Below are 16,479 nucleotides of genomic sequence, written 5' to 3' on the forward strand. Positions count from 1 at the left end.
GCGTGTCATTACTATGTAAGAGTTTCTGGGGTTGAGTTATAAAACATGACCTCCCGAAACTCTTGACAGTCTTCTGAGGAACACTGAGGCAGTCTGTGATAAATTATGTATTAAGTGTATAACTACAGCCACTTTCGGCCAGTGACTGGCCGGAAGTCAGTGGCCAGTGGCTGGCCGAAAGTGACTGGCCAAAGGTGAATGGCAAGTCACTGGCCTAAAGTGAATGGCTAGTCACTGGCCAAATGTGAATGGCCAGTCACTGGCCAAAGGTGAATGGCCAGTCTCTGACCTAAAGTGAATGGCCAGCCACTGGACAAAGGTGAATGGCCAGTCACTGGCCTAAAGTGAATGGCCAGCGACTGGCATAAAGTGAATGGCAAGTCACCAGACGAGGACGAAAACACTTCTATTGCCGAGCACTTTGGCCAAGCTTGGGCCATCGAAAATTTGGTTGGCCATAGTACACTTGCCAGCGATGGCCCATTCACAACGTGCTGCTTGGGTGTGGTCTACGAAATCCCACTGAGTTGTGGAAAGGTATACATCGGCCAGACGGGGCGGTGCATCAATGACCGAGCACGAGAGAACGCATTATCAGTAAAAAATAAATATGGCTCGCATTTGCCTATACATTGCAACACATGTGGCGGTGTTCCGCGACTTCAGCAGATAAGGATACTAGGCAGAAGCCGAGAGACGGTCGCTCGAGAGTTATTGGAAGCTTTCTTTAGCAGAAAAAAGTGGAACGGCATGTGTCAGCGACACTTCTATTGTACTTCATAGTAGTGAATTTCAGTTCTTGAATGATCGGGTAAGAAATTAATCAACTTTTACGTGGTGCTGCTTTGCCTGTCGTGGGTATATATATGTTTGCTTTTCCTGAATAAAACTAGTTGAAAGTTAGCGCCTCTCCTGTATACTTCTTGTCCTTGTCTTTTTTTCTTTTTTTTTGCGCTATTTTATGTTTTACTGAGATGAACCAACTTTCCCAATAACGTAGCCTACAAAAGTATAAAATAGTCCGCTTTTCTTTTTTAAAAGTTCTATAGCAAAATTTTATTTTACTCTCTAGTTTTGCATTTTGGTGTTTTTTCCACACCTTTTACGAAGTGCGATGGATAAAACTCGATTTCAAAATCGTTTCATGGTCCCTTTAAGAGGATATCGCAGCTCCTGATCCCTATGCAATTACAATGGAAAATGTTTTGTAGTGTTGACGATTGGGCTAGTTGGTCATTCATATTAGCGGAAAACAAACAGCGCAAGGACAAGGACAGAGTAGAAGGCGGTAGACACACACAGCGCTGACTTACAACTGAGCTTTATTGGCACTGACAACCTGTATAAATACACAATTTGCCCGGCCCAAAAGCCAAGAAAAGAAACACAAGAGGAGGACTACACGTGTTCCTAGAGTCATCTGCAGGCGCCGTTGCTCTCCGATCTGAGTAGAAAAATACACTCCTTTTCCGTCAAGGCAAGTGACGGGGCACTAACACACTCAGAGCCCGATTGTCCAATGGCGCGGGCTTCTATAATCTCACGTGTCAGTTTATCTTTTTGTTTTCTGATGACCGTGCATCGTTCAAAAAACGGAGTACATCCGCAATCGCGGCAATGCACCCCAAGGTGCCCCAACACAACCTGAGACACATTATAACGATGCTCTCTTAAACGCTCATTAAGACAACGTCCTGTCTGCCCTATATATCTCCGGCCACAGGACAGGGGAATAGAGTAGACAACACCCGCAACGCATGTAACAAACTGGCTTTGGTGTTTCTTGGCGCACACCTGTCTCTCTATTACATAAGAGTTCACTCTTTTGCACATCATAGATAGCTTGTCTGGAGCCGAAAAGACCACGTGAACACCAGCTCGGCGTCCCACTTTTTTCAGATTATGGGATATTTGGTGTAGGTACGGTAGTACTGTGATGTTTCTGTTTTTCCTGTTAACTTGTTCAGCATTCTCAATCCGTCTTCTCTTTAGTAGAGTTTCTGCGACTGCCGTTAAGAGGCGCAACGGGTAGCCCGCGGCCGTGAGCCTCGCTACTTGATTCTTAAAGCTATCCTTGACTAAGTGAAAGCAGGATTTATTAAGGGCGTTCTTAAAGCAAATATTGATGATTCCCCTTTTTACCAGTTTAGAGTGGGCAGACGAAAACGACAGGAGGGGTTTATTACTCCTTGGTTCATAAAGCCAGCAGGTGTGTGTGGGGAGACACTGCAGCCTAAGGTCTAAAAATCTTATGGAACCGTTTACTGGTAATTCGTGCGTGATAACCAGTGGTTCCAAGCATTTACTAAAAGTGGCCAAAACCTCAGAAATTTCGCCAGCAAAGTGGTCTGAGTCACAGTCAACAAGCACTAAGTAGTCATCTACAAACCTAAAAACCTTTACTCGATTCCACACACGGAGCTTTTAATGTGCGTCGAAGAGTGTATTGACAACCACGTGTGTGTAGCGTTTCAAAATGAATGTGGTCTGGGGGTAAGAGACTTCTTGGAGCTTTTAACCTTTTATCTAAAGTCGACGTTTACAACTTGGAATGGAGAGACTTTCATTCAGAAAAACGGTATATGCATCGGTTCCTGTTTAGCTCCCGTGTTGAGCAACATTTATCTTGCATTTTATGACAGAATTTTATCTAATAGACTTGAAGGCTCTAGGGTAAAAAAGGTTTTTAGGTTTGTAGATGACTACTTAGTGCTTGTTGACTGTAACTCAGACCACTTTGCTGGCGAAATTCCTGAGGTTTTGGCCACTTTTAGTAAATGCTTGGAACCACTGGTCATCACGCACGAATTACCAGTAAACGGTTCCATAAGATTTTTAGACCTTAGGCTGCAGTGTCTCCCCACACACACCTGCTGGCTTTATGAACCAAGGAGTAATAAACCCCTCCTGTCGTTTTCGTCTGCCCACTCTAAACTGGTAAAAAGGGGAATCATCAACATTTGCTTTAAGAACGCCCTTAATAAATCCTGCTTTCACTTAGTCAAGGATAGCTTTAAGAATCAAGTAGCGAGGCTCACGGCCGCGGGCTACCCGTTGCGCCTCTTAACGGCAGTCGCAGAAACTCTACTAAAGAGAAGACGGATTGAGAATGCTGAACAAGTTAACAGGAAAAACAGAAACATCACAGTACTACCGTACCTACACAAAATATCCCATAATCTGAAAAAAGTGGGACGCCGAGCTGGTGTTCACGTGGTCTTTTCGGCTCCAGACAAGCTATCTATGATGTGCAAAAGAGTGAACTCTTATGTAATAGAGAGACAGGTGTGCGCCAAGAAACACCAAAGCCAGTTTGTTACATGCGTTGCGGGTGTTGTCTACTCTATTCCCCTGTCCTGTGGCCGGAGATACATAGGGCAGACAGGACGTTGTCTTAATGAGCGTTTAAGAGAGCATCGTTATAATGTGTCTCAGGTTGTGTTGGGGCACCTTGGGGTGCATTGCCGCGATTGCGGATGTACTCCGTTTTTTGAACGATGCACGGTCATCAGAAAACAAAAAGATAAACTGACACGTGAGATTATAGAAGCCCGCGCCATTGGACAATCGGGCTCTGAGTGTGTTAGTGCCCCGTCACTTGCCTTGACGGAAAAGGAGTGTATTTTTCTACTGAGATCGGAGAGCAACGGCGCCTGCAGATGACTCTAGGAACACGTGTAGTCCTCCTCTTGTGTTTCTTTTCTTGGCTTTTGGGCCGGGCAAATTGTGTATTTATACAGGTTGTCAGTGCCAATAAAGCTCAGTTGTAAGTCAGCGCTGTGTGTGTCTACCGCCTTCTACTCTGTCCTTGTCCTTGCGCTGTTTATTTTCCGCTAATAAGAAAATGTTTTTTCTTTCTTTTTTCTCAGCAACCATTTAACGGATCGACTTGAGAATTGTTTTATTAGAAAGATAATAAAAACTAAGTAACATTATGACGCTACATTTTCCTAGATTAATGTTTAAATTTGTTAACGGGAACTTAAAGCTGCTTGAAAAATCAAATATTGTCGTTCCGTCTTTCATGAACATTTAGAAATAAACAAGGGCCTAAATACAAATTCAGGCGCCACAATATTGAAGACCGCGACTTTTTGAATTTATTTCTTACAAGAGTTTTTCCAGATATTCTTAATGTGATACATTTTAACCAAGTTTGTAGCCCATCAAAATGTCAGAAATTCAGCTGTCAGCTAGCGCCATTTATGAATGTGTCGGCAATACTGCCTCTTGAAATATAGCAATGTGTTATTGCTCCCTGGACTACTTGCGTCTTCAAGGTCGTTGAACGGCAACCAAAAAAAAAAGATTTTTTTTTTTCCCCGACGGGAGAGATATTTTGCGTGTAGCCCGGGTGTGAGTAGTCAGTTGTCAACTTGTCAATCGCCCGAGCGCATCGTTGGGATGATGTTCCGTTCTACGTTGGTGTTTTGTGGTCACACAAATGGGAGTGAAAAATTTCCTTTTTTATTATTTTTTTTTTTTTTCCTGTTTCGTTTGGCGGCGAAGATATTTTGCGGCTAGCCGTCCGCTGATAACCGAAACAAAAATACGTGCTTTTTCTTTATTTTTCTTTGTAAATAGCACTACATCGCGTAAGCAGATGTGTCTGGATTCTGGAAAAGTACCTATTGGAGATGAAATTCTACCGCGATATCCTTTTAAACATCTGACTAAAAACCCCGAGACTGGGACGAGGAGGGATGGACAAACACAATGTCTCCTCAGACTTTGTGTTTGTCCGTCCTTTCCCGTTTCACCACCACCAGCTTGTTTACTCCCTAAGGCTTTTGTTCACTGATATTCTCCTTGTCGCTTTGTTTCGGTTTTTAACTAAGATAATCGTGTTGTCGAACATCAGGACACACCCTCTTTCATTTGACCGATTTATTTAGCGATTTTACCCTCTGAACTATGAATGACCAACTAGCCCAAGTGCCTATCCTTCTACAGTTCTGACGTCACCGCGCGCTCTCGTCTCCCCCTCTCCACCACTATCTTGGCGCAAAGCCAACAACCCCCCCCCCCTTACTTTTTCTTACAAAAATGACTTCAAAACAAGAAACAAAATTTCTACACACACTACAGCGCACTATAGCAAACAAACACTCACTCCTTACACACGAAAAATAAAGCAAAAAATCAAACAAACCGCGCTGACTATACTCTGTTTTACCTTATGATGTCCCGCAGGAAAGGCTACAAGCGCGAGCTCTTTGCTCTGGGGCCCATCTCGGCGGCACAAGCTCTCGTGCGTTAAGAGTAGCTCCCAACGGTATGAGCTCGCGCTTCTAGCCTTGTCTGCGGTACAACATAATAGTAGTAGTAGTTTATTGTAAAGTGAAAAGGGGGTAGAAGCAAGGCGAAAGGTTAGTCTCCCAGTGGTGGGGTCAGCTTTCTCGCCTTGCTAGGGGGATAGGGGGAACCAAGAGTGGTTGAAGGAGAGGTGGCGCAACAAACACTATGATACACTATAATACACTATGATACACTATTTACACTGTGATACAATATTAAACGAATTGCGTGGCTAATTGTGATCTTGGTCCTTTCCTGACATATTACAGGCTGCTATAGCCTGCGGATTTTAAATAGTCAAGCAGTGCTCTTAAAGCTTTTGTTCTCGAATGCCGCGAACCGGTGGGGAACAGGAGTGACTTGGTGTTGCCAGCAGGAATGTTAAGCTGTTTGAGGGAGGTCACAAGTGTTTCTCGGTGGTTGCTCACCGCTCTGCAATGCCAGAGAATGTGTTCGATGTCCTCCGTGGCACCACAGGCACTGCAGGCTGGGGATGACAGGCGTTTGATGAGATGCAGTCGAGAAGCGGTTCGGGCGCAGCCTACCCTTATCCGATGAAGTAGAGCTTGTTCCAGCCTGCTGAAGCTTTTCTTGGGAATTGTGTACGGCGGTGTTCCAGCCGCAGTTTCAGGGTCGGGGTGAAGTTTCTGAATGGCTTTTTGAATAAGGCTGTTTGACGAATTATATGGATGTACGGAGATTGTTGGTGTGACATCCGCATGAGCAGCCCGTGCGAGAGAATCCGCAGTCTCATTTCCTTGAATGCCAACGTGGGAAGGGATCCACTGAAACTGGATGGATGCACCTTCGACAGCAGCCTTCTGCACTAGGTAGGCTATAGTGCGAGCTAGCGGAGATGCTCTTTCCAGGTTCGTGAGTTGCTTCAGAGCTGCTTGGGAGTCGGAGAAGATGACAAAGTGGTGTAGCTCCGCGTGCTTGAAAATTTCTTGTACGGCAAGCCAGATGGCAGCAAGCTCGGCACATGCGGTGTTCATGCAGATGTCCAATCGACCTTTCGTGTGAATTCTAAGTTGGGGAATGCAGTAGGCAGCTGTGGCGGAATTCCCACGTATGCTACCATCTGTATATATGTGCGTTTGTCCTGCGTAGTCTGTGGTTATCAACTCTTCAGTAATAGACCGTGCTACACAATCTGCGACCCTACCTCGCCGAGGCAGGTCAGGAATAGTTGCCAATATTTGCAGTTTCTCTTCGTCACAGTGAGGCGGAAGTGTCTCTGGAACGTTAGAAGGATAGCCGATTGTTGAACGAAATGCTTCACCCATCCTTCCCAAAAAAGAATTATGCCTTGCTATGATGCCTTCGATGAGTTTGATTGCATTAGGTGCACTGTGGAGCCTAGTGAAATGTCGAAGCACTCGTTCTTGTGCTTGATTCCGTAGTGGGGAGTCGCCGGCTTCTACGAGTGTGGGCACATTTTGTGATGAGCAGGGCAGGCCGAGGCAGAACCTTAGCGCCGTTCGGTGGAAAGTTTCAAGAGTTGTCCATTGTGGTCTTGCTATGTCGAGTAGGGGTAGTGCGTAGAGCACTCTGCTTACAATGAGACCCCGATAGAGCGTCAACAGTGATGACTGGAACGGACCCCAGTTTTGACTCGCGATGCGGTGAAGAGCACCACATAGTTTGCGAGACTCTTTCATGACGTTCTTAACAGCAGGGCGCCAGTTCACTCTGTCGTCTATAATGACGCCAAGGTATTTAACTTGTGTCCGCCTTCGAATACGTTCTCCTTCCACGCGAAGTCTTGAGAATTCGGAACGTAATCGCCCTCGTGGTCTGTAGGTGAGTGCGGAGGTCTTAGCAGTAGACAATGTGAGGCCAGCGTGAAAGAGAAATGCCGAGGTGGTGTTAAGAGCCTTTTGGAGTTGTGCTTCAACTGTTGTTGAGAGGAGCGTTGGGCCAGCGCACCACAGTACGACGTCGTCAGCGTATATTGCACATTTGACTGGAAATATACTTTCCTTTGGCAAAGCAGGGGGGAGTGCTGCCATGACAACATTGAAAAGTAGCGGGCTGAGGACACTTCCCTGTGGCACTCCTTGTGTGCACTCGCGTGGCGTACTCAAATGCCTGGCCAGTCTAACTTGGAGCGTTCGTTTGTTTAGAAAAGATCGCACAAAGGCCAGGGCCCGACCTCCTACCCCGATTAATTGCAACCTCTCTATTATTATGTCGTGAGGAAGAGCGTCGAAAGCACGATGTATATCCAAGAACACAGCATGTAGAACATGTTTCTGTGCTTTGGCCTCTTCAAGAGACGAGGCAAGATCTCCGATGGCATCTGCTGTGGATCGACCTCTTCTGAAGCCCGACAGTTCGTGTGGGAACGCGTTTGTATGTTCAAGTTGCCAAGTGAGACGGCGGTGGATCATCCTTTCCATTAGCTTGCAGGTGCAGGACGTCAGCGATATTGGGCGATATGAGGACAAGTCATTCGCGCGCTTTCCTGCTTTCTTGACAGCTATCACGGTCGATTGTAGCCAGGCATCGGGTAGAACTCCTCTCTGCCAAATGTCGTTGAAGTAGGCGAGTAGTTTGGGACGGTCATCTTCGTCGATGTTTTTTAGGGCCTGGTTAGTTATACCGTCAGGTCCTGGGGCACTCCGTCGACGGCAGTTTGACAAGGCGTAATTTAACTCTGATAATGTGAAGTCGTCATCAACTGACTTTTTAGGGAAGTGTAGAACGGGAGGCCTGGGTCCAAGAAAAACCGCCTTTGGTGAGTTGATGTGAGCGGTGAATTCATCTGCAAATCGTTCTCTGAGGGTAGCGAATGAGATTTTGTTTTTGATGGCGATTGCTGCGAAGTGGTCTTTAGGTGGGACTGCAGTGAGTAGGCATTTGACTGTCGTCCATGGGAGGCGGGATCCAGCGTCAGTGTTTAGTGAATTACTTCTCTGTTGCCATTGATGACGGCCAAGTTGTACGGTATATCTGCGAAGCTTGGCCTCAATTCGTCGTGATGTTGTCCAGTCTTGGGGTCGCTTAGAACGTCTAGCTATTCTTTGAGCTCGCCGGGATGCGGCGCGAAGGTTCAAATATGTCAGGTTTGGGACTGGTTTTGTTGTTGGGAGCGTTATTTGCTTAGTGGCGACTTTGAAGGCGGTGGTTACGGCCTCCTCAATTGCTGGAGGATTTTGGCCTGTTAATATCGTGCTAAGGGTTACGCGATAAACGTCCCAGTTGGTAATCTGATGCGTTCTGATCTTCCGTGGAATGGCCGTGATGGGGAGGAGCAAGATGGGCACGTGGTCACTTCCCCATGTATCAGGTTCTGCATTCCAGACCATTTGTATTTCGGGTGATACGAATGTTAGATCGAGAACGCTGTCTGTTTTAAGAAGAGGACGAATGAATGTTGGCGATCCGTTGTTGAGGCATCTTAAGCCTAGATCTTTTGTTACATCAATGAGCGCATTTCCCCTTTGTGTGGTTGTGTCACTTCCCCAAACAGGGTGGTTCGCATTAAAATCTCCGCACCATATAATTGGCCCAGGACAGCGTTTTCTGATCTTTCTCATTTCATCGGGGTCCCATGGTTGGTGAGGACGTATGTAGCTTGAGACAACAGTAATATCACGCTTGTCCATTCTTATTGTTACGGCTGTATGCTCACTGTATAGAGTGTTCAAGTCGCTAAGGTCGATTTCCATTTGTTTGAGGTGATTCTGCACGAATATAGATGCCCTAGACTTCCCGTCGAGGTGCGGTGTCTTACTGTGATATTGGACGTATGGGGATAATCGATGAGGTCCTGGTTGCACATACGTTTCTTGAAGAGCAAGAACATTTGGTTGAAGCTCCAGGAGGCGGCGACGAAGTTCGGAAAGTCGAGGTCGGAGAGTATTAACATTCCACTGGATGATCGATGGAAGCATCTTGATACGACCCGGCGCTACCGACGCGCGCACAGGGGATCCTGCAGCGTTGCTCTCAGGCATCGCTGTGTTGAGAATTTTTCACGATTCCGACGATAGCTGTCTCAAAGAGCATCATTCCTTGTAAAATTGTCTTCAATGTGCTCGGTGGCATTTGTGCAATGGCACTCCGCAGTGCAGAGAAGATGAAGCCTATTAAGCTATCGGCGGATGTGGCTGATTCTTGCGCTGGCTCCTCAGACACACGTCGACCAGAAAGTACATCACTGTATGCAAGGTTTCTATTTGGTCTAGTCTGGGTCATTTCTTGTTGGTCCTTCTTCGCATCTGACTTTCCTGAGTTTTCTTTATCAGTGGTTGGAGAACGTTTAGAAGAAATATTCATTGACCTCGATGCAGCTCTTTTTGGCGAGTCCTTCTTAGGTTGATTTTTTCGTCCTGCTTGCGCATGGGAACGATCTGCGTGCGTTGTTTCTTTTTGGAGCGCAGGATATTCTTCTTGTGCTACAGGTAGTTCACGTTGTGTTTCAACAAGTTTTGGTCCGTGAATGAAAGATTTTTTCCTTGTAAGTGCTGCTAGGCGTACCTTGCAATTTGCATAAGAAGCAGGATGGTCACCGAGACAGTTCGCACATTTGGTGGGAAGTGTGCCAGGGCATTCTTTGGACGAGTGTGGTTCTCCACATCTTTTGCATTTTGTTTTCCCCTTGCAGTACTTTGCAATGTGGCCGAGGGCCTGGCAGTTGAAACACCTTGGAGGTGCTGCAATGTACTCGGTTACCTCGTGCCGTGTGAAGCCGAGGTTGATCTTGTCCGGTCGCTCGGTGTTTGGACGGAATGTTAGAACCACTCGGTCGGTCGGTTGGGCAACATCTGTTGCATTTTCGCGTCGCTGGTAGAGCCGACGAGCGGCGATCACACCGGCTGGTTCCAGAAATTCGTTAAGGTCATTATCAGTGTACCACTTTGGTACCCCTTTGATTAGACCGAAGTTTTGTAGGTACGCTTTGGGTATTGTTGCTTGTACCGGGATCCCACAAAGGGAGTGCACTTTGAGAAGTCGATGCACAGTCGGTACTTCTGAGACATCAAGTAAAAGACCTCCCCTCGCTGTGAAACGATGTCTCACGATGGGCGCGCCAGCCAGTGTCTCTACTTCAGCAGACAATTTAAGCGGGTTTTGTTGCTGCAACCGCTTATCCTCCTGCACGGGCGTTAGCAGGACTGGAACCCCTGTCGTCCTCTGTCGACGATGTTGCACTAAGGTGAACTCAGAGTCCTCTCCGGCTTCCGTCTCTTCCATTTTTTCCGGGTGGTCGTTCACTGATATCTCCTCATCATCGCCGTCTCCCTTACGTCGCTTAGTTTGGGGGCTTACTTGTGTTCCATTGTAGGTATGGTCTGATTCGGTAATATCCGAGGTCGTGGCTGGGGGATGTCCATCGGCACAGGACATACCAGGTGTACCCCTGCCTCGAAAGGCCAAGGTTGACTTGAATGGGCGTCTTAAAGTATACGTGTCGAAAAATTCAAACAAGAGAAGAAAAAATGGCGACCTAGTCAAATAGGATTCTTCTTCCTCCTCTACAACATAAGGTGAAACGGAGCATCACAACCGTTTTTATATATACTTTGTTTTCTTCTACCTCTTGCACTACCGAATTTCCCGAATCACGCGCACCGATCTCCTGGACGTGGGCGGGACAATGCCACCCCTAATCGGCAAGGCTAAGTCCGCCCAAATATTTTAATAAAACGTCACCTCTCTCTTTCTCTCCTAGACGCCTAAATTTTTTTTTTTTTCCTCTTTTACTGTCAGGTGTAAAGATGGTGTACTAATACAGTTTTTATAATTCCTGGCGATATTGTCACGGGTGGTAACTAAAAGAACAATAAATAAACAGAAAGAAATAAACGTTTAATGTGGCGAACTTTTGCCAAAAAAAATAAAAGGGTACAAAACATAATAACAGAGCGTCGCGGGCATCGAAGTCGGCGTAGCAGCAGAGTCGAACACTGGGGCGAAAACTGACTCCGCTCGCGGCAATATGTTCAGCTTCGATAATTTCTCTGGTTAATTGGTTACTGTTCCTACCTGAAATTGTACAGGATGGCAGGTGAACGTCGCACCCACAATCACGGCAGTGTAGGCCTAGATGGCCAGAGTTAGCTCTGGTGCTGTTGTGTTTGTGTTCTCGGAGCCTATCATCAAGGCATCGGCCGGTCTGCCCTATATACACTTTCCCGCACGGAAGGGGAAATGAGTACACTACTCCCTCGGCACACTCAACGAAGCTGTTTTGATGTTGTTTGGTACAGCTTACTGTTCGATGGGAATTAGGCGAGTTGACTTGTTTGCACAAGTTGGCAAGGTTATTAGAAGCAGAGAAGACGGCGTTGATGTTGAACTTGTTAGCGATTTTCTTGATGCCATGGGAGGACCTGTGGAAGTAGGGAAGAACGACAGGTCTCGTGGTTCTATCTCTAGCTCTTGATGTGACAGATGTTCCCTTATTTTTTTTTTTTTTCAAGATGCTCTCTGCAATCGATGTTAATAACAAGATGGGATATCCGGCGGATGTTAATCTTGAAATTTGCGCATCAAAGCTTACTGAAATAAAGTGCTCGCCGGATTTTTGAAGAGAGTTGTTTAGACATTAGACATAATATTGCGATTCCTCGTTTTACCAGCCTAGAATGTGCCGAATTGAACGGAAGAATTGGTTTTTTACCCCTTGGCTCATATTTTCAGCATATGTGAGTGTGTTGGAAATTGAGCCTGAGATCTAGGAATCGGATTGGTCTTTCTTCCGGAAGCTCATGAGTAATTTCCAATGGTTTCAGGCAGTTTTTAAAAGTTGATAGAACGCCGGCTACAGTGGTTGGAAACAGCGGCTTAGACTTTCCATTTTTCCGGGAGGGGGGGGGGGGGGGGGGGGGTGCTGCGCGTTACCTTCTCGCCAGAACTGGAGATTGAAGCTAACGAAAGCACGCTGGGATTTCATTTCCCATGTATTTTGTCAATAAAGGCAAAGTGGGCGTTATTTTGCTTACATGCTACTACTAGAAGCTCGTTATATGGCACGTAAACAGCATTTCGGTAAGGATCATGGCCCGGGCCCGGGGTGGGCTCTGCCCCCCCCCCCCCCCCGAATCTCACAAGGGGGGCACGAGCCCCGATACCCCCCCGAAGTCTACGCCTATGGTTGGAAAATTGCTGTTCTCGGCGTCAAGAAAGATCAAATAATCGTCAACGTACCGAAATACTCTAGCAACTCTGGGGGAGTCAAGCCAATTATTCAATAGTCTGTCGGTGGGCGAAATAGAGATCACTTAGCACTGGACCTATAGACGACCCAATGCAAACACCTTTCTTCTGTAGATAAGTTCTTTGGGTTTTTTTCCAGGTAATAAAGGTCGAGTGTAGATAAACCGAGAGTAGATGCAGAAAATTGTCTTCGGAAATACCCGCGGAAGGCTATGCCACCAAAAAAAGCAATACTCTCTTCTATACATCGCAAAAAGCCGTCCTGGGGCAGTTCGTAGTATAGGTCTTTTATGTCGATGGAAAAAGCTTCTAGGTGATTATAACTCTGCTAGGCCAGGAATTGAATGACCTCGTATTCGGTATTCGGTAGTGCAAGAGGTAGAAGAAGACAAAGTATATATAAAAACGAGTCGTTAGTCAGCGCGGTTTGTTTGAATTTTGCTTTATTTTTCGTCTGTAAGGAGTGAGTGTTGTTTGCTATAGTACGCTGTTGTGCGTGTAAAAATGAGCAATCAACTCGCCCAAGCTGCTACGTTAACAAGAAACAAAAGACAAAAACAAATTTACCGCTACACACAAAAAAGGAGGGTCTGATGTCTCGCGGCTGTTGTGGCACTGCGGTCGGCATGGCGCACTCGCAGACGCTTTTCCTCATTGTTTCTGCGCACGCGCAGTGCCCAGACCTGGTGCGGGAAACGCGGACTAGTTTGTAAACAGCGTGTTAGCCTATATATAGTATAACGGGGATCTCACTCGTTTACTCATTAGTAGGCACTAATTGCTTCTCACAATGTTCCAGATTACCAAGGCGTGAGGAGTCGACACACAAAGGGTGGAGCGGCGATCGTTCCGGGAAATTGCCTCCATGACCTTCCCCGTATCCCTCTTCACCTTAAAATGGACCGAAGCGAATGCTACGCGCCGTCGAAGCCCAATCCGAATCTGAGAGGGTGTCACGTGCTTTCCGGTTGGGCGCAGTTAGTGGTATCGGAGCGCAAAGACGGGTGGCAGATCTCTCAGCGTTGGACGAACTCCGAAGACTCGTGTGGCATGCACCGGGGTCCATCTTTAAGGCGAAATCGAGTATAGATTTATGGCCGCGTGCGGTGTGCGGGAAGCAAATTAGGGAAGAACGTCGGAGGAGGCACGCGTTGACGCCTTCGGGCAAAGATCGCCCGCTGACTGCGAGTAGTTACGAAATGTACCGACGGCGCGTGTGCTCGAAAATAAGATTATCTGCAAAACGACGATGGCAAAAAACAAAACAGAAAAAGTAATGCTTTTCCGTCTATCTCGGCTTTATGTTTGTCCTTGGTTGTTACACGTGGAGGTGTGTGTGTGTGTGTACGTGTGTTCGTGCGCGCGGTAGTGCCTGGATGCGTTTTATATGTCAAGGATCTGCGAGCAGCTGCTCCTGTGCAACACGTGTAGACATTTTCTTTTTATTGTTTATATAGTTCCAAGAGTAATGTGTAGGAGGAAAAAAGCGAAGTCTCTTTATTGAATAAATATTTTTCACGTGCAGATGTCGAAGAAGAAAAAATTAAATGAATTCCGATTTTTTGCATGAACACGCTCGCAGCACTTAGGTTTCGAAAAGCGTGAAAATGAAACATGTTATTAGCCTGGCTATTGGTCTCTGACTTACTATTACTAGTGCAGTGTTGTTTTTAGACCTGCCGTTTTGGTTAAGCGTCGAAAACACACGGTTGTAGCCGCCAAAGAGGGTGAAAGTTCCTGGAAAGATGAAATATCATTACCTCTGTGAAGAAACCTTTATCGACATGTAAGGGGGGAAAAGGACAACATAAATTTTGGGCGAATACGTTAAAAATAAAAAATAAACAAATTACAGCTAGAGGTTTGCCTTTACATCGTGAATCTGGACACCGTGATCTGGACCCCCTTCTGGCATGTGATGTGTGTCTTGCGAAAAGGGACATACGATAGGGAGTATTCATGCACTGGCGGCCATAGAAACTAATCTCTATGACTATTTGCTGGATCGCATTTGCCCAGCTCCGCCTATGCACAGGAATGTGGCCACGGTCGGCCATCTCTTTGGTAGAGTTATATTAGAGAGTTTTAGAATAGGGGCCCCCAAAGCTTGGGGGCCCCAAAGAAATAGGGGATCACCACGGCGCATGCGCAGAACCCAAACTAGGTTTGGGGCTTTGGGTTGGCGCTTGGGCCCTTGGGGCCGGGTTGCGTCGGCAAACATGGCTGCGCCCTTTCCGCTCGCTTCGGAGCAAATTCGTCATGGTCGCTGCAGTATTAGCCCTTTTCAATGCCAATAAATAGTGCAACCGGCTTTAGCTTTGCTTTATCTCGCTCAAGCCAGAAAGAATGAGTGGTGGGCTCGCCCCATTTTAAAAATCGTCTCCGATTCTGTCCGTTTCTAAGCCTAAACATACGCGGTAACCGTTGACATGGCAACGTATTGCTACTCTGTGGCTCCGAGTAGATTTCGTTCGTGGCACGATACCTGCATCTTGAAAACAAGTATTTCAAGGCTTCAAAGTCGCTCCAGCTCAGATCTAAATAGTGCAACTGCCCGCAGAGTATGCGCGCTCGCGTTCGTCTCAGTCTCGGCGTAGTTGAAGGCCAAAATCTTCGGCTGCATATGTTCAAAGCGCACACGAACGCCCAAAAAATTCGAGAACGAGCCATACCTAAAACAGCGCGCAAGCAAAGAAGAAGAAAAATAGAAAAAAAACAAAAACAAATTAGTTGTTAGTTGTTTATACAGCAGGAGTTTAGTCTGCCAGAACATGGCGACACTGTTACTCACTGTAGATGAGCAATTTAGCCAGTGCGGTACAACCGCTAGCCTGGGGTCTTTAACATGCACCACGCAGTACTGATACACGACCGCACGCCGGTACGGTGGTCATCCAGATCGAAACGGGCAAGGGTGGGGATTGAACATAGAATCTCTGGGTTCTACAGCGCGAGCTTTCGCTCCACGCGCGTCGAGCTGGGTGTGCGCTTTAGCCCACTCGGCCACCGATCCCCCGAAAATAGAACACAGGAAAGAGCGCTGACTCCCAACTAGTGCCACTAAATAAGCTACGCTTCAGAGTAACGTCACTTAACCATATTGTGTCTTAAAATCATGGTTGCCAGTTATCTGAAGCTTTATCTGAAATCACAGGAAGCGCTTTTCCGCCCTCCACAAATGTTCAAACAGTTCGCGGGAGAGCAAAGCAATGTTACATAACCTTTCTAACACCGAACCGAATGCCGAGGAAGTCGCACTTTTGAATCATGACGATCGGCAGTTGCGTCTGCACTGCATACGAGCCAAAATGGCGGCGCCCAGAACAATGTCGGGGAACGGAGTGCCGATACTCTAAGCGTAGCTCATTTAGTGGCTCTAGTGCCACTAAATAAGCTACGCTTCAGAGTAACGTCACTTAACCATATTGTGTCTTAAAATCATGGTTGCCAGTTATCTGAAGCTTTATCTGAAATCACAGGAAGCGCTTTTCCGCCCTCCACAAATGTTCAAACAGTTCGCGGGAGAGCAAAGCAATGTTACATAACCTTTCTAACACCGAACCGAATGCCGAGGAAGTCGCACTTTTGAATCATGACGATCGGCAGTTGCGTCTGCACTGCATACGAGCCAAAATGGCGGCGCCCAGAACAATGTCGGGGAACGGAGTGCCGATACTCTAAGCGTAGCTCATTTAGTGGCTCTAGTGCCACTAAATAAGCTACGCTTCAGAGTAACGTCACTTAACCATATTGTGTCTTAAAATCATGGTTGCCAGTTATCTGAAGCTTTATCTGAAATCACAGGAAGCGCTTTTCCGCCCTCCACAAATGTTCAAACAGTTCGCGGGAGAGCAAAGCAATGTTACATAACCTTTCTAACACCGAACCGAATGCCGAGGAAGTCGCACTTTTGAATCATGACGATCGGCAGTTGCGTCTGCACTGCATACGAGCCAAAATGGCGGCGCCCAGAACAATGTCGGGGAACGGAGTGCCGATACTCTAAAGGGGTAT

The 16,479-nt window shown here is 46.7% G+C and overlaps 1 protein-coding gene across 1 annotated transcript; it reads right to left on the reverse strand.

The window, feature by feature from the left end:
- Positions 1–9,237: 9,237 nt before the first annotated feature.
- Positions 9,238–10,653, reverse strand: LOC121837330. Its single transcript, XM_042292926.1, has one exon. It carries the CDS (start codon positions 10,651–10,653, stop codon positions 9,253–9,255), a length of 1,401 nt encoding a protein of 466 aa, XP_042148860.1. The 3' UTR covers positions 9,238–9,252.
- Positions 10,654–16,479: the final 5,826 nt, after the last annotated feature.

Source organism: Ixodes scapularis, unplaced genomic scaffold (genome assembly GCF_016920785.2).
Source record: "Ixodes scapularis isolate PalLabHiFi unplaced genomic scaffold, ASM1692078v2 PGA_scaffold0__279_contigs__length_252992795, whole genome shotgun sequence".
Classification (NCBI taxonomy): Eukaryota; Metazoa; Arthropoda; class Arachnida; order Ixodida; family Ixodidae; genus Ixodes; species Ixodes scapularis.

What these genes read in the sequence shown, in the direction of transcription:
- LOC121837330 (XM_042292926.1), bottom strand. Translation starts at nt 10,653, where the DNA reads ATGTCCTGTGCCGATGGACATCCCCCAGCCACGACCTCGGATATTACC.